This window comes from Orycteropus afer, unplaced genomic scaffold (genome assembly GCF_000298275.1).
Source record: "Orycteropus afer afer isolate SDZICR_OR568_19922 unplaced genomic scaffold, OryAfe1.0 scaffold00207, whole genome shotgun sequence".
In the NCBI taxonomy this organism is placed as follows: domain Eukaryota; kingdom Metazoa; phylum Chordata; class Mammalia; order Tubulidentata; family Orycteropodidae; genus Orycteropus; species Orycteropus afer.
In genome coordinates this window covers 784256-811268 of record NW_006921794.1, presented here as the reverse complement: position 1 = coordinate 811268, position 27013 = coordinate 784256, and the positions used below count along the sequence as shown (strand labels likewise).

Sequence of the window (27013 nt, the reverse complement as noted above, 5' to 3'; positions counted from 1 at the left end):
AGAGATTTGAGAAAGAGTAAATCAGTGCTACTCTTCTCACTACTTTATTTTGGTTTTGAAAATTTTTTTAATTTTATTTATTTATTATAAAATTATATTATGCTAACATAGGAGCTCTGGTGGCATAGTGCCTAAGGCACCTGACTGCTAACCAGAAGGCTGGCGGTTTGAACCCACCAGCCACTCCTCAGAAGGCAAGTTGGGCAATCTACTTCCATAGTGATACTGCCTTGGAAACAAGGAGGGGTCGCTATGAGTCGGATCTGACTTGATGGCAGTGAGTTTTTTTTTTTTTTTAAATATTGTTGCTGTTATGTGCCGTTGAGTCAGACCCGACTCATAGCGACCCCTCCTTGGGTTTCCGAGGCAGTATCACTACGGAAGTAGATTGCCCTATCTTCCTTCCGAGGAGTGGCTGGTGGGTTTGAAACTCCAGCCTTCTGGTTAGCAGTTAAGTGCCTTAGACACCATGCCACCAGAGCTCCTATGCTAGCATAATATAATTTTATAATAAATGTTAATATGCAAAAAATTCCTGTTTGGAATTCTAATATGGCAAATATTAATAAATATAATCCACATAAACAAAAGCTATTTGGGGTCCTCAATTATTTTTAGGAGTGCAAAGGGGTCCTAAGACACATAAATTTGAAAATTGCTGATCAAGCAGAATTACTGGTAGTGAGCAACTGCTATTATAGAACTAAAGGTACCATGGGAAGACAACTGCATTAGGAAAGCAGAGGTCTTCCAGAGACGTGACATTTAAGGACTCAATTACATGGATTGCCTCTCAGCCCAACAGTAGAAAGAACTACATGCAGAACACCTATCCCAGGGCAATGCACCCACCTGCTGTAGGGAGATGCACCCCTTAGATCAATCAGCCACAAGACACCAATTTTTCCTCTATGTGATTTCTAGACAGACAGGAATGCATAGATAAGGAGGGCATGGGGAAGGGGTAGTCACAGGGAAGAGAGGGGGGGAGAGTTATTTATAGTTAGGGATGGTAATCGGGCTGTGAAATCAAATGTGCATGAACTGTTGAATACAGAACTAATCTGCTTTGTAAATTTGGACCCTAAGCACACACAAAAAAGAAGTGACATTTAAGCTGAGAGAAGAAAGATGAGTAGGAGAGCTATCCAGGTGAGGGTGAAGGTAGGAAGTACACTGCACCTAGGGACAGCAGTTAAAGGTGGGAGTGTTCTGAGCTGATAGGGAAAAGGAGTCTTGAGACAAATTGTAAAGAACCACTTGAAGTTTTTATCTTAAGAGTTTAGGTGTTATCCTAATAATACTTCCAACTCAGAGTGACCCCTCCTTGGATTTCTGGGGCAGTAACACTATAGAAGTAGATTGCCCAAACTTCCTTGCAAGGAGTGGCTGGTGGGTTTGAACTGCCAGCCTTCTGGTTAGCAGTCAAATGCCTTAGGCACTATGCCACCAGAGCTCCTAATAATACTTATAAGTCATTAAAGGATTGTAACTAGGGGAATGGTACATCTATTTATCTTTAAAAAGCTACCTGATAGGTGTGTAATGAACTTTTTAGAGGAGAGCAAGACTGGAGGTTGTGGTTAGGAGAATGTCAGAGTTAATTCTGGTGAAAATAGTGTGGCTTAGACGGAAACAAGGGCAAAGGCTCCACGGATTCCAGTCATTTTTTATTGAACAAATATTTACTGTGTACTTACTGCATAGTAGGAGCTCTGGAAGCCTAGTGCCTAAGGCACTTGACTGCTAACCAGAAGGCTGCTGGTTCAAACCTACCAGCCACTCCTGGGAAGGAAGGTTGGGCAATCTACTCCAGTAGTGATAGTGATAACCAAAACACAACCAAATGCACTATCGTGGATTCAATCCGACTCACAGTGACCTCTCCTTGGGTTTCTGAGGCAATATCACTGCGGAATTAGATTGTCCAACCTTCCTTCAGAGGAGTGACTGGTGGGTTTGAACCTTCAGGCTTCCGGTTAGTAGTCAAATGCCTTAGGCACTAGGCCACCAGAGCTCCCAGTGATAGTGATACCCCCTGGGAAACCCAAGGAGGGGTCGCTATGTGTGGAATCCAACTTCACGGCAGGGAGTTTGGTTTTTTATTTGGTATACCTGTGACTAAGGAGCTCTGGTGGTGTAGTGCCTAAGGCATTTGACTACTAACCAGAAGGATGGTGGTTCAAACCCCCCAGCCACTCCATGGAAGATGGGGCAATCTACTTCCTTGAAAATTTAGCGCCTAGGAAACCCAGTGGGGGTCGCTATGAGTCCTAATGGTCTGGATGGCAGTGGGTTGCGGGGAGGGGGTAGGCGAGCGGGTCTGATAAGAAGAGGCTAGGGATACAACTTTTTAAATCTTACGGAGTCAGGGCTGCAAACCGCCTTGAGAGAAATGCCCCATGATGTGACCCTTATGTTTTATCCTGGGCTGCTTCTTCCCCAGCCCATCTCTTGGACTTTTGGAAGGTCTGTGAGGATGGGTCAGAGGAGTATGGAACAGCTGGAGTAACCCACATCCTCCTCCTCTGAGCGGATGGGTGGGGAGGAGGCCTTTCAGTGAGAAAGTGAGAAAGAGAGGGAGGAAGAAAGGAAGGAAGGGGAGCTAGAGGTGGGAGTGGAAGACGCAGCCTGGCCCGGGGCTGATTGGTTCCCGAACCCAGCCCTCTCGAAGCGGTTTATAAGAGTTGGGGCAGCCAGGCGGGCTGCCTGCTCGCCCGCGCGCCGCAGACATCGGCACCCGGCACTCGAGGCCCCACTCAGCCCAACTTGGGCTCCGCCGCGGTCTTTTGAGTTTGCCGCCCACAGAGAGGGAAAGGAAGGGAGCGCGAGAGGGAGGAAATCGCCAAGTAAGCCGGGCAGAGCGCTATGCGCCGCGCCAGCCGAGACTACACCAAGTACCTGCGCGGCTCGGAGGAGATGGGCAGCGGTGGCTCCGGCGCCGCGCACGAGGGCCCCTTGCACCCTCCGCCGCCGGCACCGCACCCGCCTCCCGCCGCCTCCCGCTCCACGTTCGTCGCCCTCCTGGGGCTGGGATTGGGCCAGGTAGTCTGCAGCGTCGCCTTGTTCCTCTACTTCAGAGCGCAGGTGAGTGTTCCCCTGTCCCGGAGCGCGTTAGGGGCTTACAGCCCTCATTCTTTCCTCAGTTGAGGGGAAACAGAGTGTGGCCGCCGAGCTCTGCTCCCCAGACCCTCCGTATACAGGCAGAGAAAAGTGACTCTGACGAAAGAAGAGACCCCTTGGGAAGAGTTGGACGTCGGGCTGCGCAGTGCTGCGCGCTCGGAGAGCCAGGCGCTCTCGCCTCTCTTTGCGCACGCACCTCTGCACCGCAGCGCGCAGAACCTGGGCTGCCCGGCCTGGCTGGTTTGAATTTCCCCCGTGAGACTGCCTTGGCCGCTCACCTCCTTTTAGAAGCGTTTGCAAACTTTTTTCCGTCCTTCTATTTCTCTCTTGGAGGTAAGAACCAACTCCATGAGTAACAGTTGGCTCAATGGCAACTGATGTGCTTTGGTTTTGGTTTAACTTCTACTTAGAAAAAAGAAAAGCCCCCTCGCGTAAGCTTCAATCCTTTCCTTGCCCGCCCACCACGCAGGGGATTTCGGTTTCTGCGGTTAACTGCTCTTGAGGTCTTCTTTGGGCAACAGTGCTTGAGGTGCGGCAGCTTCAGCAAGCGCAGTGCGAAAGGTGGAGGTGCCTGCAGCGGCTGGGGCGGCGGAAGCTAAGTCCAAGTCGCCAGAGGGGCCAAAAGGCACAGCGCGATCAGAGAAGCTGGGTCTCAGGGTAAGGGGCTCTGTTGCTGCTGCTACGCATTTCTGTAGAGCTCAGCTCACCGCAGAGTTGGAGGCTAGGAGTTGGGCGGAGGGAAGAGGCAGGTGTGTGTGGTGGTGATGGTGGGTGTGTTTGGGGGGGTAGTGGTGAAGTTTTCTCCCCTAGCACAGCCTCGCTACGATATAGCAAATAACCAGCCTCTTAAAAGATGAGACAGGCCTGCATGAAGGCTTAGAACTAAAGCATGATAGTAGAAAGGAAGGGGTAAATTTGTAATATTATGCTTTCTGGTGGTTTATGCCCTTGTGTTTTCTTGGAAATTGCAGTGCAGTTGGTTGGATTCATTCAAATATTCTTGTCTGGTACTGTGAACTCTTTCTCAGAGGAAGTGGGGGGCTGACTATGCATTTTTTTTTTTTTTTTATGGGAAAAGAGAGTTGGGTTTGGACTTCATTTGCTTTCAGACTCAAAGGTTATTATTTAACCAAACTAGATGCACGAAAACGTGGCATTGCTTGAGTTTTCTAGGTTTTTGGCGTGTGCTAGTATTTTGAACACCATTGCTTTTAATCATAAGGTTTTTGTTAACTTTTCATTATCTGCTAATTTACTTTTTGTAGAACTGTTTTGATTATTGACAAAAACAAAAGTAGAAATGCTTGAGCAGTACTTCAGAAAAGCAATATTTGCATATTAATAATAAATAATCTTTACCTGTTGAGGAAATATGATTTTTTTCCCTAAGACATCTTTTCAGTGGTTTTACTTGCAACATAGATTACAAATCTCTGTGAAAGTGATGAAATATTTTCCCTTCATTGGTGTATGTTGCAGTCAAGAATGAGTGGTTTATTCATTTTCCTGTCCATCGTGTTGTTTTTAACTCCCTATTTTGTTGTTAGGAGCTCTGGTAGCATAGTGGCTAAGACACTTGCCTGCTAACCAGACGGCTGGTGGTTCAAACCCACCAGCCACTCCTCAGAAGGAAGGTTGGGCAATCCTACTTCCGTAGTGATACTGCCTCGGAAACCCAAGGAGGGGTCGCTATGAGTCGGGGCCGACTCGACGGCACATAACAACAACAACAATTTTGTTGTTGTTTTGTTAGACGCTGTTGAGTCAATTCCGACTCATAGCTACTCTATCCGATAGAGTAGAACTTCACCATTGGATTTTCTTGACTGGAATCTTTATGGAAGTAGATCACTAGGTATCTCTCTGAGGAAGTTCTGAGTGAGTTTGAGCTGCTAACCTCTTGGTTAACAGCCTGAGTGCTTAACTGTTGTGCCACCAGACCTCATTTCTCTGTATTTAATGCTTGTGTATCAAGTGCCTCCATTATGCATGCCACTATTAAATGTATGGAATATGAACTAAGAATCTTTTATTTAATATACATTGTATGCCTACTATGTGCATAGCAAGGTACCAGGTAGTGAAGAGGCACATAAAGATCTTTTGTAGTGTTCTGTCTTTCAGGGGCCTGCAACAAACAACTCTTAATTTTTTTTTTTTTAATGAAAAGAGGGCAGCATTCTGCAAAGTGCAGGAAAATGCAATAGTTCTCCACCTCATATCTTCTCTGCCACCTTAGGGATATGATATTTTCATAGCAGTAACAGTGAAGTGAGTATTCAGTGTTGAAAGAGTAGGAGAGAATGAGTGAGTTCTAGGGACCATGTGCGTGGTGCTTGGGAGGAACCATGGAATTGGGGTGGACATGTAGGAAAGAGTGACCACTGAGTTCTTATTACAGTTGTTCAGCTTTCCTCTAGACATACTCAATATTAATGGTTTGGAGGACTGATAGGTCTGGTAACTTATAGGTTACTTAAAGTCAAGCAGTCTTGATGACACATGATAATAGGAAACCCTCAAAGCCTTTTTCTGAACTGAACCTGTAAGTGAGCCTTGCTAGAAAATTCTCTTTTGAAGATGTCAATGTCATCAGATTTCTGGATACAATTTTCCTACATGCCATGAAGATTGAGTTTCGCTAAGACTTACATAGACTATTTGAGCCATTACTCTGAACGCAATTTTGTACTGCATGTTTAAAAGGTCCTCTTCTTTAGTGAAGAAGTAATACCAGGATAATGTGTTCATATGAATATCCCACTAGATAATTGTTGAAGCTTGGTGATCTGTATGTGAGAGTTGACTCTAGTGTTCTTTCTACTTTCACATGTATCTGAGACCTTCTTTTAAAGTTCTAGGTAAGAGAATAGACTCAGTATGACCTGTCACTGATTTTACATTTGCATTGATATCAGCTCCTTTGGATTAGAACTTGGCACCAATGAGAGGTAATAGTTGTTTGTTTGTTGTTTTTCAATTTTCCATTAATGTTGTAGATCAACTACTTGGAGTTTCTGAATACATTCGAATGAGAATGAAATCATCTAGTATCAGATAACATGTTTGCAGTTCACAGGAGAGAAAAAGGAAGAAGAAGGAGCCAGTTTTATTGTATTATACTAAAGGTGGAGGAAAGAAGTTATGCAAATCTTCAAGAAGGAGCAGTTTAATTCAATAGTAAGGGCATAAAGAAGAATGCCCAGCATACTGTAAAAATAGCAATGAACTTTTTCGGAAGTATTATTAGGATAACATCTAACTCTTAAGATAAAACTCATGTTTGAGGACCTAAAAATGAATCAACCTCTGGAGTGTTTGCAGCTTGCCTGTGTCTAGATTGGAAAAAAAAAAAAAAGTACTAGATCCAGCGTAGATTGGCTTTTCCCCACCAACCCTGCTGATGAGAAAATAGCATGTGGCTTGTGTTGTATACTTACCACATGATATTCATACTTTGGTTAACAAAGAAATAAAAAAAAACAAAACCCTTCCAACAAGTTGCTTGTAGAATGCATGTGTGTGTGTGTGTGTGTGTATAATACCCATAGAACCATATTCAAAGTTGAGAGTTTAGCTGCAAGATAAGCTTTTTTGCTCTTTTAACTCCTTTCCCCAGTCTCCCAATGTGCACACACCAGCCTTGAGGGCTGTTACCCAGGAAAGCAGTGACGACTCACAATCTGATGAAGAGGTGTGCAAGCTGCAGATAACAAAGTAGCACAAACGTCAAGCATCCTGCCTCACTTGATTACCTTTCAAGGAAGTTTAAAAAACACACACAACGTAAAACTGAGTTCATTTCATATGAACTACATGATCTGATAAATGCATTTTGAAAGTCTGTTTCAAATCAAATATTTGAGATTTATTTTGTGTTCAGACATTTCTAGGTACAATGAATTCTTTTGTAACTCATTTTTACTGTGATTTTTTGATGAATGCTTGACTTCCTCTGCAGAGTATAAGTTCCATGAAAGTAGTTACTGCCAGTATTGCTCACCACCTTATTCTTAGCATACAGCCCAGTGCCTCGTGTATTTAATAATTTACTGAAAGGGCTTTTCACATACATTGCAACTCTCTATATATGTCAATTTCTGATTTGTAACATGAAAAATGATGTAATTGTCAAAATTGACAAAAATGATTTTTCATTCATGTAAGTCTCTCTCTAGACTGTTGTGTGCCAGGGGATGGGTAGATGGGTAGAATCATTCATTTAGTTGCTCCATGAGCATTTGTTGAGCATCCAATGCCAATGACACTCTCTGTTCTGAGTTCCTTCAAGCTAGAGGTCACAGGAATAGAAACCCTAATTTACCTGTGTGTGATTGGCCCTGCACTCTGAGCCCTCAGCTCCTGGTCTCCATTTTTTGGAAAAGAGAGCTTTGAGGATACTGGAATAAGAAAGGCATTTAGTTGTAGATCAAAAATAATTTTCTAACATATGATCCTTAAGTAAACAAATGAGCACATCAAAAATAATTGTGTCATACTTTTGTGATTTCTTTTGGAAAAACAATTGTTGAAGTTTTTATATGTTTTAGTTCTAATGTTACCTTCCCAAACTGTGGTTCTCATTGCACACTAGAAGTGCTTGGAGAGAAAGACACTACGTAGTCCTACCCCCATGGATGTTGATTGAATTGGCCAGGTTTGGGATCTGGGCATTGGCATTTTTTAAGAGACAAGAAAAAATGTTGGCACTATATTTCCTTGAATCATCCTGAACCATTAGTAACTATGTCCTTTGTACCAGTTGGTACTGCTGGTAATAAAATTTAAAACTTGTCTCCAGTAAAGTTTGGAGTCATTTTAATAGCAGAAAATCTGTATTTGTTTGTATACGTGGCATTTTAAGGCATGATTTCTCAAACTTTTATGTACATATGAATCACCTGGGATCTAGTTAAAATGTAGTTTCCCATGCTTTGCTCTGGGGTGAAGCCTGGGTTTTGTATTTCTAAACAGCTGCTCAGGCTAATGATGATGTCTATCCCTGGACCACACTTTGAACAGCAGGGGACTGATGCTTCTTTAGACAGCTGCTTACTTACCTTGTCAAAAGAATTTGAACTTAACCAATTTTAGGGTCTGTAGGAGCTCTGATGGGAGATCTGGTAGCATAGTGCTTAAGGCACTTGACTGCTAACCAGAAGGCTGGCAGTTCAAACCCACCACCCACTTCTCGGAAGGAAGGTTGGGCAATCTACTTCCATAGTGATACTGCCTTGGAAACTCAAGGAGGGGTGGCTATGAGTAGGATCCTACTCGATGGCACATAACAACAACAACAACAGGAGCTCTGGTGGTGTAGCGCCTGAGGCATTTGACTGCTAACCAGAAGGCTGACAGTTCAAACCCAACAGCCACTCTTTGGGAGGAAGATTGGGCAATCTACTTCTGTAGAAATACTGCCTCGGAAACCAAGGAGGGGTCACTATGAGTCGGGTCTGATTGGTTGGCAATGAGTTTCGTTTTTTTGGTTTAGGCACTCTCCAAAGGAAATCTGGTGGTGCAGTGGTTAAAGCATTTGGCTGCTAACCAAAAGGTTTGTTGTTCAAACTCACCAGCCGCTCTCTGGAAGAAAGTTGAGGCAGTCTGCTTCTGTAAAGATCTCCAGCCTTGGGAATCCAGTGAGGCTGCTATGAGTCAGAATTGACTCAATGGTTTTGGTTTTGGAGGCACTCTCCAAGGAGCCCTGGTGGTGCAGAGGTTCAAGTGCTTGGCTGTTAACCAAAAGGTTGGTGGTTTGAACTCACCAACCATTCCACGGGAGAAAGATGTGGCAGTCTGCTTCCGTAAAGATTGGAGACCTAATGGGCTAGTTCTCCTTTGTCCTATAGGGTTGCTAAGAGTTGAAATCGACTCAGTGGCAGTGGAGCGATGTAATTTTTTTACAAGCACCCTCCTCCAACTCTACATTGCTCCTGCTCAGCAGTTTCTAATGGTGAGCCAGCAGAGGCCTTTTGCACGGGTTTTCTTTCCTGAGGTCTGAACCCCATGACCCTTTGTATCAGTTGCCCAGGCTTTTTTTTGGTTTTGTGGGACACTTATTGCCATACACATAAAAACAATTTTTTTTTTTAAGTATTTGAAAATTTTCTTTATGCAAAACTGACATATTCTGATTTGTACTAATTATTTAAGGAAATAAGAAAAATAAATATGAATTGCAAATAATTTTGCTTCATGAATATTACCTCTCCCATGATAGTGTTTTTGTTAGACACTGTCAAGGCAGCCCCAACTCATAGCAACTCCATGCACAACAGAACAAAAAATTACCTGGTCCTTCACTGTCCCCATGACCAGTTGCACATTGGACCGTTGTGACACATAGGGTTTTCTTTGGCTGATTTTTGGAAGTAGATTGCCAGGCCTTCTTTCCTAGTCAGTATTTTTGTGGATGCTCCACTGAAATCTGTTTAGTATCATAACAACACTCAAGCCTCCACTGACAGATGAATAGCAGTTGCAGATGAGGTACACTGGCCAAGAATTCAGTCTGCGATGCCCACATGGAAGGGGAGAACTTTACCACTGAACCACCAACACCTCATGTTCATAGATAATCTTTTATTTGCAAGACTGGAATAATAGAACTCATACTAGTGGATGCATGTTTGTTGAAAGGCCCTAATTTTGCTTTGGGAATTTTGGATACTGATTGGGAACTTTCATTTTATTTCTGATGGCTGGTTAATAAACATGCACATCTTTCTGATTACTGTTAAAAAGATCATTAAACCAGGGAATGAGAGACTTGGTATTAATTCTAACTGAGCTTTGGCTAGTTTAAACTTAATCAGTCTTTCCTTTCTTCATTTTTCTGTACTAAATAAGCAAATATACATGAAGTACTTTGACTTTTTGAATGAAGAGGACAATAAATTAAACTACTTTGATGAACCAAAGAGTGTCAATTATATCTGTTATTTTACTTTGGGATGGTGCAAATGGTTAACATGCTTGGCTGATGAATGAAAAGTTGGAGCTTTCTGTCCTCCCAGAGGTGCCTCCGAAGAAAGGCCTAGTGATCTACATCCAAAAATTCACCCATTGAAAACGCTGTGGAGCACAGTTCTACTCTGACACCAGTGGGGTTGTCATGAGTTGGAGTTGACTTGATGGCAACTGGTTGGTGGTTTTACTTGGCAGTGGAAACCACTAAAAAAGCTTTGCCAGAACCTGGGGCAGGAGCAGGCAGATGATTTAAAGAGAAGAACAGTGCTTAAATAATGCTAATGCTGGGCAAGTGTTCCAACACCATCTTTTAATAACACCATGGGAACGTTTAGGTGGGGCAGTCCTACACATTTAAGGATTCCAGCATTGGCTAGCATGTGCAAGTATAGGCTGCTCACCCTATGCAGCCCTCTTGCACCATTGTGACCATCAGATGTCACCTGCCCGCACTCCCTGACACCTCCTGACAGACTGCCATCTAGTTGAGAAGCAGTGGGGAAAAAAAAAAACCAAACTCACTGTTGTCAAGTTGAACCCGACTCATAACGACCCTTCTTTGGGTTTCTGAGGCGGTATCACTCTGGAAGCACTGTGTCAACAAAAAAGAAGGTGCACTTCTGGGTTCAGGTTTAGTTTGGAGCTGGAAAAATGGATTTTCCTCCCCTCTCTGATTAAAATATAAAGTGATTAAGGGAGAAGGTCAAACAGTGGCTAAAGGTGAAGTGTATTTCTCCTGTTGTATGTAGGCTTCACACTTTGTATATCCAAATGAGCTTTGTAATCTAGTATGTTGTGTGTCGCTTAAAGACAAAACGCTTTCTTTGCCTGTACACCATCTGTGATTTCTTTGATGCCACTCCCCTCTGTGAACACTTTCGTACTGTCAGATGATTTTGATAATTTTACCACAGATCACACAAACTTCTGTTGTTGTTGAAAATCTACCATAAAACTTGGCTCTGTGTTGTGGAAGATACTCATCTGCTCATCGAGGTGAATTAAAAGTGCATGGTTTTGCTAACCTGTGTGTGTGTGTGTGTTACGTGCTATCTAGTCGGACCTGACTCATAGCAACCCCTCCTTGGGTTTCCGAGGCAGTATGACTACGGAAGTAGATTGCCCCACCTTCCTTCTGAGTTGCTGCCTTGAGGGTGATTGTATTAACTATTAGCCATTGGGGAAATAAAGAGAATGATTTTTTGTCCTTAAAACTCAAAACTCACTTATTAAATAGCAGATTGGTTGACGATTCTCACTCTGAGGTCCTAACTTTTTTTTTTCTTCAGATGGATCCTAATAGAATATCAGAAGATGACACTGATTGCTTTAGGAGACTTTTCAAACTCCATGAAAACGCAGATTTGCAAGATGTAACTCTGGAGAGTCAAGACACAAAATTAATAACTGATTCGTGCAGGAGAATTAAACAAGCTTTTCAAGGAGCTGTGCAAAAGGTAAGTTCTCACTAAGTTTGATCAGTCAAGGGCCCTTGCTGACTTTCTCAATATTGAAAATTAAAACGGCTGGATGCTATTGACTCTGTCCTTTTATTATCATCTTAATATTTGTAAAAGAGCTAAAGAGAATTTTTTTAAGGGGACTAACAGAATTCTTTTGAAGTTGGTAATGGTTGGTTATGGAGACCAGAGAGGTCCATGCATATATTCTTTTCTCTTTTTAAGAGGAGGGTTTTAAATTCAAACTTGGAAGGAGGACAAGGTGGCTTGTGGTTAGTTGATAGGTCAGTTTGCTAGTTTGAATTTACTGACCTAGAAACCATTTGCTCAGTTCACAGGATTTCTGGTAGCTATTTCCTTTACATTTGGTTTTGTAATGGTAGGATCCCCTAGTCCACATTTGTTGATCCAGGCTCTGATGAGAAGCAATTGTAACTGGTCCTTTCTTGTCATCTGTGGTGAGGAGGTAAGCAAGCAGAACAGGAAATGATGTGGTGGGCAAGATGGAAATTCTGTTTCCATTTTCTCGTTTTCCGGGAGAGCTGAGTAGGAAGGGAATAATTGGGAACAGAGAAGACCAATGACTTCTCTTGTACCAGCAGCTTCAGTTGAGAAGCCCTGTGATAACTGCCTGCTTTGCTTTCCTGATAAAACCCACACAAGAGTTCTGTAGCTTTATAATTATTCCTTATTGACTCCACAAAAACTGGGTAGAACTTGACAGTGACCCCAGTGTACCCACACCTGCATGCCTTACATACATGCATGCATACTTGCATACACTCATGCATCCACCTCTTCATCCCAACCTCTATTTTGCAGCTCCCTAATAATTGAGACTCGACGGTACATAACAACAACAACAACAATAATTGAGAAGGAGCTCTGGTGGTGCTCTGGGTAAGATATTTTTCTGCTAACCAGAAGGTTGGTGGTTCAAACCCACCCACCAGCCACTCTGTGAGAGGAAGGTGAAGGAATCTACTTCTATAAAGATTCACAGCCTTGGAAACCCTACTGGGGTCACTATGAGTTGGGATTGACTCAATGATAGTGGGTTGTTTTAATAATTGAGAAAAGTTGGCAGTTCAACCCCACCCAGATGCACCTTGGAAGAAATACCTGGAGATCTGCTTCCGAAAGGTCACAGCCAAGAAAACTCCATGGAGCGCAGTTCTACTCCGCAGCACATGGGGTGGCCAAGGGTCGGAACTGACTCGACAGAAACTTTTTTTTTTACAGAGTACCTGTGGCATCTCAGAGTAAATTCTGCAATTGTCAAAGCCCCTCAATCTAAATTGAATTTTAATTTAGCTCATTTAAAAAAAAAAATCTATATACAGTAATAGCATTTTTTCCCCAAAAAAGGATACCTGTTGGAGGTAGGTAGAAAAAACTGTTTGGAAAATGTCTGTAATACTCATAACATTGAGATTTGATATGTTTGATCAACTCTGGAACACCACCAGTTTTCAGCTTATTTCATTATGTCATGCATCAGTAAGGGAAAAAAAAAAATGTTGGCTGAACACTTAAACATAGTTGTCGTAGATTCTAGTTGGCACCTCAGTTTCACAGATATATAATGTGGGAACAAATGTGTCTCATAGAATCAGTGAAATATCTGTTATTCTCAAATTTATAAGACAGCTCATTGTTTTTGAAAATTACTTTTCCATTGTAATTAGTGTGTGTGGCTTAGCTTTATGCAGTAGATGTATATTTTAAATGTGGGTTTAAAGTTAGTGACCTTTTTACCTTATATTGTCATTTCTGAACAACAGTATTTCTGCTAGTCTACCCATTTTCATTTTTCTTTCTGATATTTCATTATCATTAGTCTGCTTTTTACTCCATTTGTCAAGCTTTTCTCTTAGACAGTAAGTAATCTAGCTTCAGACAACTATTAAACATGACCTGAATCCCTTATCTAGGTACTTCTGCTTGGTGAATGATCTCCTAACTTTCTGTTTAGATCAACTCATGTTGTTGCTCTTTAAAATGGAGAGAGACTTTTAATTTCATTGGTGTCCTAGTCTTAAAAATTATCCTTTAAATTTCTTATGAAAGAGTAAGTGTGCTAGATCAACCAAGATAATTTTGAAAATAGAGAATTCTAAGGAGACTACATACCACCAACATTTATTTACAGGAATGCAAGAATAGTTCAATCTCAACACATCAAAAAAAAAAAAAAACAAAAAACCTCACATTGAGTCAGTCCCAACTCAGTGACCTCTCCTTGGGTTTCCCAGGTGGCATCTCTATGGAAGTAGATCACCCAATCTTCCTTCTGAGAAGTGGCTGGTGGGTTTGAACCACTAGCCTTCTGGTTAGCAGTCAAATGCCTTAGACACTATGCCACCAGAGTGCCCATGAACTCGTCCTTGGAAGGAAGATAAGGCAATCTACTTCCATAGTGATACTGCCTCGGAAATCCAAGGAGGGGTCACTATGAGTCGGGTCTGACTTGACGGCACATAACAACAACAACATGTCACAGATACTGAGAAGTGACTGACAGAAGTTTTGTCCATTTCTGATGTTTCAAATCTGCTAGAAACTAGAACTGGATGGAGTCTTGATGTTATTGTGAATATCTCAAACCAAAATTAGATAATGATAAAAATATAGAAACATTCTCCTTAAAGTCAGGAAACAACAAACAGGCCTACTGTCCCCATGTTATTTAAAATTTTTCCAAAGTTGCTAGCCAATGTGATTACACAAAAGAATGGTATACAAATAATATATACCACAGAAGAAAGGCAGAATTTGCATGTGATATGATTGTGTACTTGGGGATATGCAAGAGAAACTGAAAGTCTATGGACAAAATAAAAGAAATTAGTTTGTAAAAATTAATAAGTGATAGTGAGTAGTTGTGCCCATTTTAGACATAACTAGATAATATGATTAATGAAAGATTTAATTCATAATAAAAACAAATGAAGATACCCTAAGAAGAAAATTAATAAGAAATGTATAAGACTTACTGGAATTTAAGTTTACATGCCTCCACAGAGGCACAAATAAAATAGAATTGGATAATGCAAGCACATAACTGTATGAAGACATAATTTTTATAATATGAACTGGTCAAAGAATTGCTGAAAAATCCATGAAAAAGAACAAATACATTAGAGTAGATCTTATTGTGTTAATGTACATGTGTATATTAATATAATACAAAATTATTGTAAATACATGGGCATATTTAGGATTATCCCAAAATAGTATTATGACAATTTATTTAGTATTTGGAAAAGTTATAGCCTTACCTCATGCATTGAGTGGAAATATCCCATTTAGATCCAAGTAGTTTCTAAATCCAATTTAATTATTTGGCTGCTAACCAGAAGATCAAGGGTTCAAACCCAGTAGCTGCTCTGCATAAGGAAGATGAGGAAATCTACTTCCCTAAAGATTCACAGCCTTGGAAACCCAATGGGGGTCACTGTGAGTCAGAATCGACCCTATGGCAGTGGATTTGGTTTGGTGTTGGTTTTATTAGTATTAAATAGTTGTTGTTGTTATGTGCCGCTGAGTCGGACCCGACTCATGGCGCTTCTCCTTGGGTTTCCAAGGAGGTATCACTATGGAAGTAGAATACCCAGCCTTCCTTCTGAGGAGTGGCTGGTGGGTTTGAACCTCCAGCCTTCTGGTTAGCAGTCAAATACCTTAGGCACTATGCTATCAGAGCTCCCATTAAATATTATACATACATATTATATATGTGTAACATTCATTCACTGCCATTGAGTCGTTTCTGACTCCTAACGACCCCCACTGGGTTTTCAGGGCAGTAAATCTTTATGGATGTAGATTGCCCCATCTTCGTTCCGTGGAGTGGCTGGCAGGTTTGAACCCCCAACTTTTTGGTTAGCAGTCAAATGCCTTAAGTAGTGCACCACAAGAGCTCCTATATATGTGTGTGTGTGTGTGCGTGTGTGTGTGTTTGTGTGTGTATATATATAGAGAGAGTTCTGGTAACATAGTGCTTAAGGCATTTGACTGCTAACCAGAAGGTTGGCAGTTCAAACCCACCAACCACTCTGTGGAAGGAAGATTGAGCAATCTACTTCCGTAAAGATTTACTGTCTTGGAAACCCAAAAGGGGTCACTATGAGTCGGAATCGACTCGATGGCAGTGAGTTTGTTTTTTGTTTTTATGTGTGTGTGTGTGTGTGTGTATGTACACAAGCCTGTTGATGTCAAGTGAATTGAGACTCAGCAATCCTATGGGATGGAGTAGAATTGCCCATAGGGTTTCCAAGGCTGTAAATATTTAGGGAAGCTGACTGCCATATCTTTCTCCCGCAGAGCTGCTAGTGGTGGTTGGTTTGAACCACCAACCTTTCAAATAGTAGCTGTGCACTTAACCACTGCACCACCAGGATTGAGGCATACACACACACATGCACACACATATGAACTCTTAGAAAATAAAACACTTGAGAACCTTATTTTTAAATTTTTAAGTTAGAAAAATTTTCAAACTTACAGAAAAGTAGCATGAATACAAATAATGCAGAATGAATACTAGGCGGTCAGTCTCTGGCAGCCTTGCACAGACCTCAGTTGCTGCTGTGTGTTTGTCTGCCCCTCCTTGCTCTGTCAGAGCTTACCTGTTCATTTCCCCATTTTGTTTGAGCATTCTGTATGACTGCCTAGAATTATAGTGACCAGTTTGTAGTTAACGATGTTAATGGGCAGTAATGGCAGGGTATTCACTATTTTAGGAGCCTTTGGGAGATGTGGTGTCTTGTTCTAAATGAGGAACACTAATCGTGAGAGATTCAGTATGTGACAAGCTGGAAGGAGAAAGATTTGTGGATAGGCAAGAAATACATTAAAAAAAAAAAAAAATCGCCAAAAACCAGTTGTTGTTCCAGTTGACTCCAATTCATGGTGACCCATGTGTGTCAGTAGAACTGTGCTTCTTAGGATTTTCAGTGGCTGATTTTTCAGAAATAAATCACCTGGTCCTTCTTCTGAGGTGCTTCCAGGTAGACTTGAACCTTCAGCCTTTTAATTAGCAGTGTAGCCTGTTAACTGTTTGCCCCACTCAGGGGCACCATAGTCAACTGCTTTAACTAAAGACATACAGTGTTAATTATACTAACAGATTAGTAATACTCACTGGATGAGTAGAAGTTTATTTCATTAATTTCCAATTTGTTTTTGTTGTGTTACATATTTTAGATATTATACTTTGGTAATATTACACACAGGCAATTATTTTTTTAAAAAATAGAATAAGGAGCTGTCATACCAGTGTGTGTTTTGAGGTAGAAGATCTTCCTAGAGAAGAGGACCTTTAGGCAGGAGACAAGCCTAAGCCATACCTTATCATTGAACTCAACCAACAGCCTCAGAAACCTATGGGCAGTTCTGCTCTATCCTATAGAGTTGCCATGAGTTGGAGTCCATTTGACAGTAGTGAGCTTGGTTTTTTGCTTTTATGTGGTGGATGCCATACTCGGCACTTTGCTGTACCTTATCCCATAGTAAAGGATTTATTCTTCTTTTGCCCCCAGTCAAATAACAATTTGCTAGACCTGTCATCTTCTAATGAGGATTGTTGGTTAGAATGACATTCTACACATCTTGTCACAATAATCATACTTCTCATTTCTCTTGCCAGTAGAATAGCTGTTACTAGGCATTCATAAGTACCTGTGCATCTTTGTTTTGGTTCTAATATAGATATTGAGTCAACCCATAATACACAATTACATGTGTTGCTGGAATCATTATTGAGAGATCGACACATCCAGTGGTAACAAATGCTAGACATAAGCACAATATCACTTTCTATGTGTGCGAAAAATGGTGTTTACCCAGCCCATCTTTGGTTAGACAAGTAATGCTGTTTTTTCCCCCTTTTTTGTTTGTGGCTGGGTTTTCTTGGCTTTTTTTCCCCTTTAGCAAAGAACTCTAAAAGCCTCTTAGTGATCCAATCTTACCAACCACAATTTATAAAGTCTATCATAACAGTCTATGACAATAAAGAAAACACTAGTATAAATATGGTGTCCTTGTTTCCAGCTTTGGCAGTCCCCCAGCCTTTGCCAGCATGTGTAGGGGGGTGGAGTGGTGAGCTCAGGCCTGAGCAGGAGCCTGCCCTGCGTGGCAGTGTGGTCACTTGGCCACTGTCTTTCAGGCCAGTCACAAATGGGGTACCATCTGTTTATGCACCAAATATGCATTCTAGGCACTTGGGGCTGGAGCCCTAACTTGGGAGCCATTGCACTTGTTTTAATATGCAGGTTATAGATTGCACATTGCATACTTGTTTGTGAAAAATTTCCTGAACTTTGTGCAACTTAATTTCGAAGAGTTTGGAAAGAAAAGTATGCAAAAGAGAGATCAATATATATTATAGCACTCTGGGGACAAGAATGCATAGGAAAGAAGGACACAGGGAAAAGGTAGCCATAGGGAACAAATGGGAAGAGAAGTGTTACATTATGAGGATTGCAGTCAATGTCATGAAGCAAAATGTGTATGAAATGTTGTATGTAAAATGAATTTTCTCTGTAAACTTGCACCCAAATCACAATGTTTTGGTTACCTAGTGCTGCTCTAACAGAAGATACCACAAATGGGATGGCTTTAAAAAACAGGAGTTTATTGTCTTACAGTTTTGGAGGCTAGAGAGTCCGAGTTCCAAGTACCAGGCTCTAGACTGGATGAAAGCCCCTTGACCTCGGGCTTCAGCTCTGCCTCTTGCTCCTGGCCCACTCTGCAGCTACTGGCTGTTGAGACTGACAAACCCAAGGTCGACAAGTGAAAAGGCACAGTCCCAATCTTATCAAACCAGACGACAGGCCATTGATTTTAGTCCAGTGAAAGTACCAAGATCATGAGGGCATGGCAGGCTGCTGAATGAAGACTTGGCTACATGCCGAGTGTGGCAAAAAGCTGTAGGCCATTCCCAAAGCTTCTCTTTATATACGGGAAGCAGACCATATCCCTAAAGAAGCAATTCACCTGCTCGTGGCAGATTCCATTATGAAGCTGATTCCCAGTCTCATCATGGGGAATAACTACCACCAGCTGCCCAGCCACTCAAAACCAGGCCCAACCAAGTTCACATATAACCTTAATTACCACACACAATAAACTATATATATATGTGTGTGTGTGTGTATATATATATATGTATACATATATATATATATAATAGCACTCTGTATGGGATAGTCTTTAGTACTTAGTCAAAGGGCTTGTTTTGGAACCTAACTAGACTCTCTAAAGTGGGATATTCATGGTGTTCAAGATGATCCCCTGGGATGTGGGAACATACTATTAGAAGCTATATATATTTAATGCTAGCTTTTAAAAGCTTTTATGTTTTTGTGAGTATTTTGTAATATATATACTGGTGGCCTAGTGCCTAAGGCACTTGACTGTTAACTTGAAGGCTGGTGGTTCAAACCCACAAGCCACTCTTGGGAAGGAAGGTTGGGCAATCTACTTCTGTAGTGATACCACCTCGGAAATCCAAGGAGGGGTCGCTATGAGTTGGATCTGACTTGAAGGCAGTGAGTTTGTTTTTTTATACTATATTTATATAGGAGGGCTTGGCTTCTATTTAGATAAATGAGTATGCGTTTTTTGAGAGCATTCAGATTTTTTTTCTTGATAGAGTTGCACAGTCAGAAATCCTTAGAGATGGCATGAAGCTGTGAGTACCATCAGGACAAAGACTGTAGCCATTTTGTTCACATTTGAATATATAACCCATTTCAAGGAGCTCTGGTGGCGTAAAGTGTTCAGCTACTAAGAAAAGGTCAGCGATTGGAACCTACCAGCTGCTCCATGGGAGAAAGATGAGGCAGTCTGCTTCTGCAAAGATTTACAGCCTTGGAAACCCTACGGGGCAGTTCTACTCTGTCCTAAAGGGTCACTGTGCATAGGAGTCCACTCAATGGCACTGGGTTTTTTTAATTCAGTTTCAGAGTCTCTGGGTGGTGCAAGCGGGAATGTGTTTGAGTGCTAACTGAAAGACTGGCAGTTAGAGTCCACCCAGAGGCAAGCAGAAGAAAGGACTAGAGATCTACTTCTTAAAAATCAACCAATGAAAATGCTACGTATAAAGGAGGAACAATTCGGAAAAGGAGGGTGAGAATGGTTGCACAACTTGAAGAATGTGATCATGTCACTGAATTGTGCATGGAAAAATTGTTGAATTGGTGTATGTTCTTCTGTGCATATTCCCTCTCATTTTCTCAACAACAAAGTAAAATAAAATAAAGAAAACCCTAATGACCACAGTTGTTCTCTGATACACACGGGCTTGTATAAGTTGGAGTTCACAGCACATGGTTAATTCCACTTCAGGAATGAATGAATGAATGAACAAATGAGTGAATGATGACTTATTAACCTCTGTGAACTTATATTTTTAAATAAAAAATGGGACATTAACTAACTTATCAGGGCATTCAAAATGCTGCAAACCTGGTTCTCATTTATCTGATGTTTTTCCAGTGTTAACAATTGATAATTATGAAAAGTATTAGCCTGAGGCAATACAGATCAGTTTCTGTTAAATTTCTCTTCAGCTGGATTTCTCACGTTAGTCACATTTCCTCAGGCCTCTTGGTCCTGTGGTGGTCTTTTGGCCTTATAGAGGCAGCCCTATGAACTGAAAACCTTGCTCTGACTCTGAGTATAATTTTATAAAACTCTCTAATTACACTCCAGATTATGAAAAGCCAAATGATGATAGTGACTACCAATAGGTTATCTTGCTGGCATACTCTTCACTAACCATTTCCTGGAATCAATGAGCCTCTAAAGAATTACTGGAAAATGGAATATAAGACCAGAGAGCCATAATTATTGAACAATTAATTCTCAGCTGAAATTCTTTTTTAACTGTCTGGGGATTGGTACATATTTGGCCTCAATGCAGGATTTATGCTGTGAATGCACAATTTCCACTGATATTAAGAACAGTGTGCCCAAAGCTTTGAAGACAGTGTTGGCTTAGTGGTAGAATTCCTGCTTCCATGGAGGAGACCTGAATTTGATTCCTGGCCAATGGGTCACACATCTGTCAGTGGAGGCTTGAGTGTTGCTATAATGCTGGGCAGATTTCCGTGGAATTGTAGACTGAGATGAACTAGAAAGGGCTGGTGGTCTACCTCCAAAAATCAGTCATGAAACCCTGTGGAACACAGTGGTTCAAACCACAACCGATGATGGTGATAATGCAGTACTGGCAGCGTTTAGTTCTGTTGTGCATGATTAACTCTGAGTGATCAAAAACACACAAGTCTATGAAAATCTTTAGGAGTCCTTGGTTAAGTGCTTGGCTCCTAACCTAAAGATTGGTGCAGTGCCTAAGGCATTGGACTGCTAACCAGAAGGGTGGTGGTTCAAACTCACTAGCCACTCCACAGAAGGAAGATGGGGCAGTCTACATGTGTAAAGATTTACTGGTTGCTATGAGTTGGAATTGACTCAGTGGCAGTGAGCTTGAGTTTAAAGTGACTCTGTAGGAGAATGAACTGGTGAGTTGTTCCCGTGAAGTTTACAACCTAGGAAAACGGATGGCGCGGTTCTCATTTGTCACATGGGGTCGCTGAGTCAAAGTGGATCTAATGGTACTCATGTGATGAAGTGCCTAAGGCATTTGACTGCTAACCAGAAGGCTAGTGGTTCAAACCCACCAGCCACTCCTCGGAAGGAAGATTGGGCAATCTACTTCCGAAGTGATACTGCCTTGGAAACCCAAGGAGGGGTTGCTATGAGTAGAGTCTGACTTGATGGCAATGAAAAAAAAAAAAAACAAAAAACAGAAAACGATAACTACAGCATGAAAAATGTTAAGATTTTATTTGTAGAAGTAAAGTACTTTAGAATTATTTGCATTTCAGGAGAGAATTTAAAAGTGTGTTTATTGCTTTCATCCTTTTGAAGAAGTTCCAAAAATTCTGCTTAAGTATACATCTGTGATCTTTGAATAACCTTTCATAGTTACCTGCACAGCTTTTATGAGATTTTGTGTTTCAAGAACATTAACTTAAAACCAAAAAGTTTATCAGATAAAATGGTTATATTTTAATTGATTCCCATTTTAAAAACTGAATATGAAATCAATTAAAATTTGAGTAAATCTTCACTGTTTGCAAAATTTTCATCTATGGGGGTGTTAGATAGCCATATTGCATATGCTTTTTTAGTTAAAGAAAAATAATTAAAGGAAGAATAATTAAACCTGTTCATCACCTCTTTGTGTTTGTATATAAGAGCATATGACCAAAGAAAGTTTCTTGTAAAACCACAAAGAAACTTGAGTTTTGGGGCACTGATGTTCCCAAATCAAGATGTTAGTCATAGCGTGGTTTTCCAATGGGATTTCATCTCTCTTTGCCATAACAGTTTTGGGAACTGCAATTCAACCCCTATTATATTTAGCATTTATAAAAGCTGTCTTTATGGGAAACAGTAGGTAAGACCCACAGAATTTTCCTCCAAAACAATGGCTGCCTTACTGCTTTTGGCCCAACAGTGGACTCTTGCCTGTGCTGAGCCCAGTCTTAGGGAAAACCCAGGGCAGAAGGTAGGAGGGCTTGCCAGTGAGTGGTGTTAGCAGAGGTAGCTTTTTTTTTTTTTTTTTTTTTTTTGGTATTAAAAGTACCCTAGGATGGAAGAAAAGATATTCTGGGTTGATGGGTTGACATATTAAAAAAAAAAAAAAAAATAGGAAAGATGTGTCCAAAAGAAAAGTGTTTCGTTGTGTGGCCTGGGATTTTTAGTTAAGATTTAAGAAGTGAATGAAACTGAGGGTCTTTGATTGGAATGCATGGTGTGAAGGGGTGAATAGGATCATTCCATCAAACTAGCTTATCCTCAGAGAGGCAGTTCATGCAATCCCAGAGACGCATTGTTTTCCAGCCTGCCTGATCTTAAGAACCACTTAGAGCAGGTTTTTTTTTTTTTTTTTTTAAAAAGGTCATAGATCTACCACTGGAGATTCTGTCATTCTGGGATTCTGGGATTTTGGAAATTCCCTCCTAGAGGAAAGCCTGGTCTTTAGTTAAGGGAAGGGGCTTCAGGGTAATTATGGAGTCCCTGGGTAGTACAAATGGTTAACATGCTAAACAAAAGTTCAAAAGTTCAAGTCCACTCAGAGGCACTTGGGAAGAAAGGCCTGACAATCTAATTCCACAAAATCAGCCATTGAAAACTCTATGGAGTGCAGTTCTGCTGTGACATACTTGGGATGCCATGACTCAGAGTTGATGCACCGGCAATTGGTAACTGGTTAGGGTACGTAGAGGGACCAAGAGGGTTTTAGCTATCTTAAGAAGTGCAGCCAGAATGCTCCTTGGAAGCAAGAATGGCCAGACTTTATGTCACCTATTCTGGTCATGTAGCGTAGTGGCTAAGGCACTTGACTGCTAACCAATAGGCTGGCAGTTCAAACCTACCAGCCACTCCTCGGAAGGAAGGTTGGATAATCTACTTCCGTAGTGATACCTCCTCAGAAACCCAAGAAGGGGTTGTTACGAGTCGGGACTGACTCAATGGCACATAACAACAACACAACAACTCTGGTCATGTTGTCAGAAGGGAGCATTCCCTGGAGAAGGATATCATGCTTGGTAAAGTGAAGGGTCACTGAAAAAGGGGAAGGCCTGGTATGGCTTTTCTAGCCATAAGTCTTTATAAACTCCATGGTGGAATTTTCTGTGAGCAACTGAAGAGCTCCTGATTGTTAAAGTTATCCACCTGGGGTATTTCTGTTGTGAGTGGCACAAAGTAATGTTCTGGGAAATTTGCTCTCTCATGTGTTTAGAATTTTGATATTGTTATTGGTTAGTTTGGCCATTCTGCCAGGCTCAAAAGGAGCCCTCCTAGAGGCAAAAGGTGTCTCTCTGACTGCTGGCTGAGAAAGACATGCTGCTGAGAAAAACGCACTCCTGAGAGACACACGCTGCTGAGAAAGAGACACTGAGAGACACGCACTGCTGGGAGAGAGACTGAGAGAGACTGTTGGCTGAGAGATGGCAGGCTGAGAGAGACTGAGTGTTGTGCGTGAACTTGAATTGTAGCCTGGTGCTTCCCTAGTAAACACCATAATCCACGAGTTCTGTGTGGCCACTGCAGTGAAATAGCAACCCAGCAGAAAGGTGGTGGGTGCTGCAGGAGGAAAGGTTGGTGTCAGGACTGGTGAAAGGGCTGGAGGGAGGCAGCATGTTTGGCCTTGCAGGAATAGGCCTTGGGCTACTGACAGTGATTCTGTCTTCCTCTTGTGGGGTTAAAGGAGGTCAAAAGATGTAGCCTCCTTACCTCTTTAGCAGCCCTCAACAAGATGGATTGACACAGTGGGTGCAATGATGGGCTCAGATATAGCAAGGATTGTGAGGCTAGTACAGGACAGTGCAGTGTTTTGTCCCATTGTACATAAGGTCCCTATGAGTTGGAGCCAGCTCAACGGCACCTAACAACAACAACAATGAGAGGTGGGAGCCACTGGTGGACAGTGGAGTCACCTGTGAATGAAGTGACTGTATTTATTAAGTAGAATCAAGTGTATGTGGTGTGGAAAATTGTGGGTATTGGAATCTGAGAAGAGGTAGGGAGAAGTCTGTATCTGGGATGGCCAGTGTTCTGGTTACCTAGTACCACTCTGACAGGATATGTACCACAAATGGGATGGTCTTAACAGGAGTTTATTCTTAGAATTTGGAGACTTTAAGTCCAAGTTCAAAGTGCCAGGCTCTAGGGGCTGGGTGAAAGCCCCTCAACCTTGGGGTCCAGCTTTGCCTCCTGCTCCTGGCCCACTGGAGCTAGAGCCCTTTCTTCATTCAGACAACTGCTGGCCACTGAGGCTGCCAAGTCCAAGGTTGACAAGTAAAAAGGCACAGTCCCAATGTTACCAAACAGCAGGCCATTAATTCAAGTCCATTGTAAGTCCCAAAGTCGACAGAGCATGGCAAGCTACTGAACAACAACATGGCTACATGCAGGGTCCAAGCATGTCATAAGCTAGAGACCATTCCCAAGGCTTCTCCTTATATACAGGAAGCAGACTACATCCCAAAGGCAGCTACTCAGCTGCTTGTGGTAGATCCCTCCATGGAGTTGATTGCCAGTCTCATCATGGGGAATAACTACCACCAGCTGCCCAGCCACTCAACCAGGCCCAGCCAAGTTGAAACACAAACATAACTGCCACAACCAGGTAACAATTTTTTGCAGAACTTGTTTGGCTTAAAGGTGTAGGAGAGTTTCCTTCTCAGCTTATCACTAGATTGCTACCTATCCTCAGTTGTGGCTCTTTGAGAAACACGAAATTTTAGTGGAGGTGGTGAAGGTGGTGGTGGTGGTGGTGATGATGGAGGTGCTGGAGGTAGTAAAGGTGGTGAAGGTGGTGGAGGTGGTGGTGAAGGTGTTGGTGGTGGTGGTGATGGTGATGATAATGGTTGAATTGTGATGGAGGAGGTAGTGGTAGATGAAGTGGTGGTGGTGGTGGTAGAGGTTATGGAGGTGGTAGAAGAAGTGGTAGTAGAGAATGGTGGTGATTGTAGTGGAAGTGGGTGGAGTTGGTTGTGGAGGGGGTGGAGGTGCTGCTGGTGGTGGTAGAGGTGGTGGTAATCATAGTAAAAAAATAATAATTATAAATGTCAACCTTAAGGGTTAAATTCATTACAAAGTGTTGGTGAACTCAACATCTCTTCTCAGAATCCATTTCTGCTTCTCATCTGGTGTGGTCTTTCATGGTGAATGACAATACCATCATCTCATTATCCCAAACCAGAAGCCACAGGATGATCTTAATGTTTATTTACTAAGGTGTTTATTACTAAGGTGAATTCTACCTACTTAAAAAACCTTCAAATATTCTACCCACCGTATGTCACTAGGGAGTTCTAGTGGTGTGGTGGTTAAGGTATTTGACTGCTAACCAGAAGGTCAGTGGTTCAAACCCACCAGCTGCTCCACAGAAGAAAGATGAAGCAATCTGCTTCCATTAAGATTTACAGCCTTGGAAACCCAATGGAGTTGCTGTGAGTCAGAATAGACTTGATGGCAGTGAGTTTGGTTTCTTTTGGTATTATGTCACTGCTTTTGTAAACTTAATACAGATTTTCTTGCCTGAACCATTGCAAATGGTCACTCACCCATGGGTTTACCTTCTCTGGTCCACCTCACCATTACTAAACCAAAACCAAAACCAAAATCATTGCTGTTGAATCAATTCTGACTTATTGTGACCCTAAAAGACAGAGTAGAACTGCCCCATAGGATTTCCAAGGCTGTGTAAATCTTTACAGAAGCAGACTGCCAAACCTCTTTTCTGCTGAGTAGCTCCTGGGTTCAAACCACAGATCTTTAGGTTGACAACTGAATGTTTAACCAGTGCACCATCATGCACTATTGCAAAGTCACTTCTAAGATGCAAATCTGAACATGCCTCTTACTTGCTTTCCTGCTTAAAAATTCTTCAGCGGATCCCTATAATCCTTAGGATAAAGTCTGAGCTCCTTATCATGTAACAGTCTCCTCTGTGTTCTGAAAACCCTTACCCAGACCCCCGCCTCACCAACCTTGACCTTCTTTATCTCTTTACCCGCACCTCAAATTGGACTCACTGGCCTCACCATATTACAGAGCTTGAATTTCTCTAAGCTGCCCTTCACTTCTTAGCCTTCACTGTGATCACAAGCACAGCGAGGACAGAAATGATACTTGTCCTGTAAACATGGTATCCCAAGCAGCCACAGGACACTGGGTCCCTAGTAGCCATCAGTCACCTCTGTGGAATGAATGAAAACCAAAAACCAAAACCACTGCCAACTAGTCGATTCTGACTCATAGTGACTCCTATTGGGTTTCTGAGGTGGTAAATGTTTATGCAAATAGATTGCCCAGTCTTCCTTCTGCACGGTGGCAGGTGGGTTTGAACTGGTTAGCAGTCAAATACCTTAGGCACTACGCCACCAGAGCTCTTTGTTGAATGAATAGATGAATGAATTATGATCCTTTGTGAATGGTTTTTATATGACATCTCATCCCTTTCTTTGTGTAGATTTTGGGTGACTTCTGTGATTTTGGAAAACAGTTGAGCAGACGGTTAATGTTTCGGTTGTTACCGAAATGCTGGCTGTTCGAGTCCATCCAGAGATGCCTCAGAAAAGGAGTGATGATCTATTTAAAAAAAAAAAATCAGCCATTGAAAATCCTAGGGAGCACAGCTCTCTTCCGACATACATGGGTTGCCAAGAGTGAGAGTCAACTCAGTGGCAACTGGTTTCTTTGTTGTTTTCTATTTTTCGTCTCCTAGCTGAACGGTTGGGAGCTCTGGTAGCATAGTGGCTAAGGCACTTGACTGCTAACCAGAAGACTGATGGTTCAAACCCACCAGCCACTCCTCGGAAGGAAGATGGGGCAATCTACTTCCGTAGTGATACTGCCTCGGAAACCCAAGGAGGGGT

At 41.9% G+C, this 27013-nt stretch overlaps 1 protein-coding gene across 1 annotated transcript in view; it reads left to right on the top strand.

The window, feature by feature from the left end:
- Positions 1-2868: 2868 nt before the first annotated feature.
- The window catches only part of TNFSF11 (TNF superfamily member 11), a 45142-nt gene continuing 20997 nt past the window's right edge, over positions 2869-27013 (top strand). Inside the window, exons 1-2 of the mRNA XM_007948175.2 lie at positions 2869-3087; positions 11382-11549. Of these exons, the coding sequence (XP_007946366.1) occupies positions 2869-3087; positions 11382-11549 (387 nt within the window). The remainder of the gene's footprint in view (positions 3088-11381; positions 11550-27013) is intronic.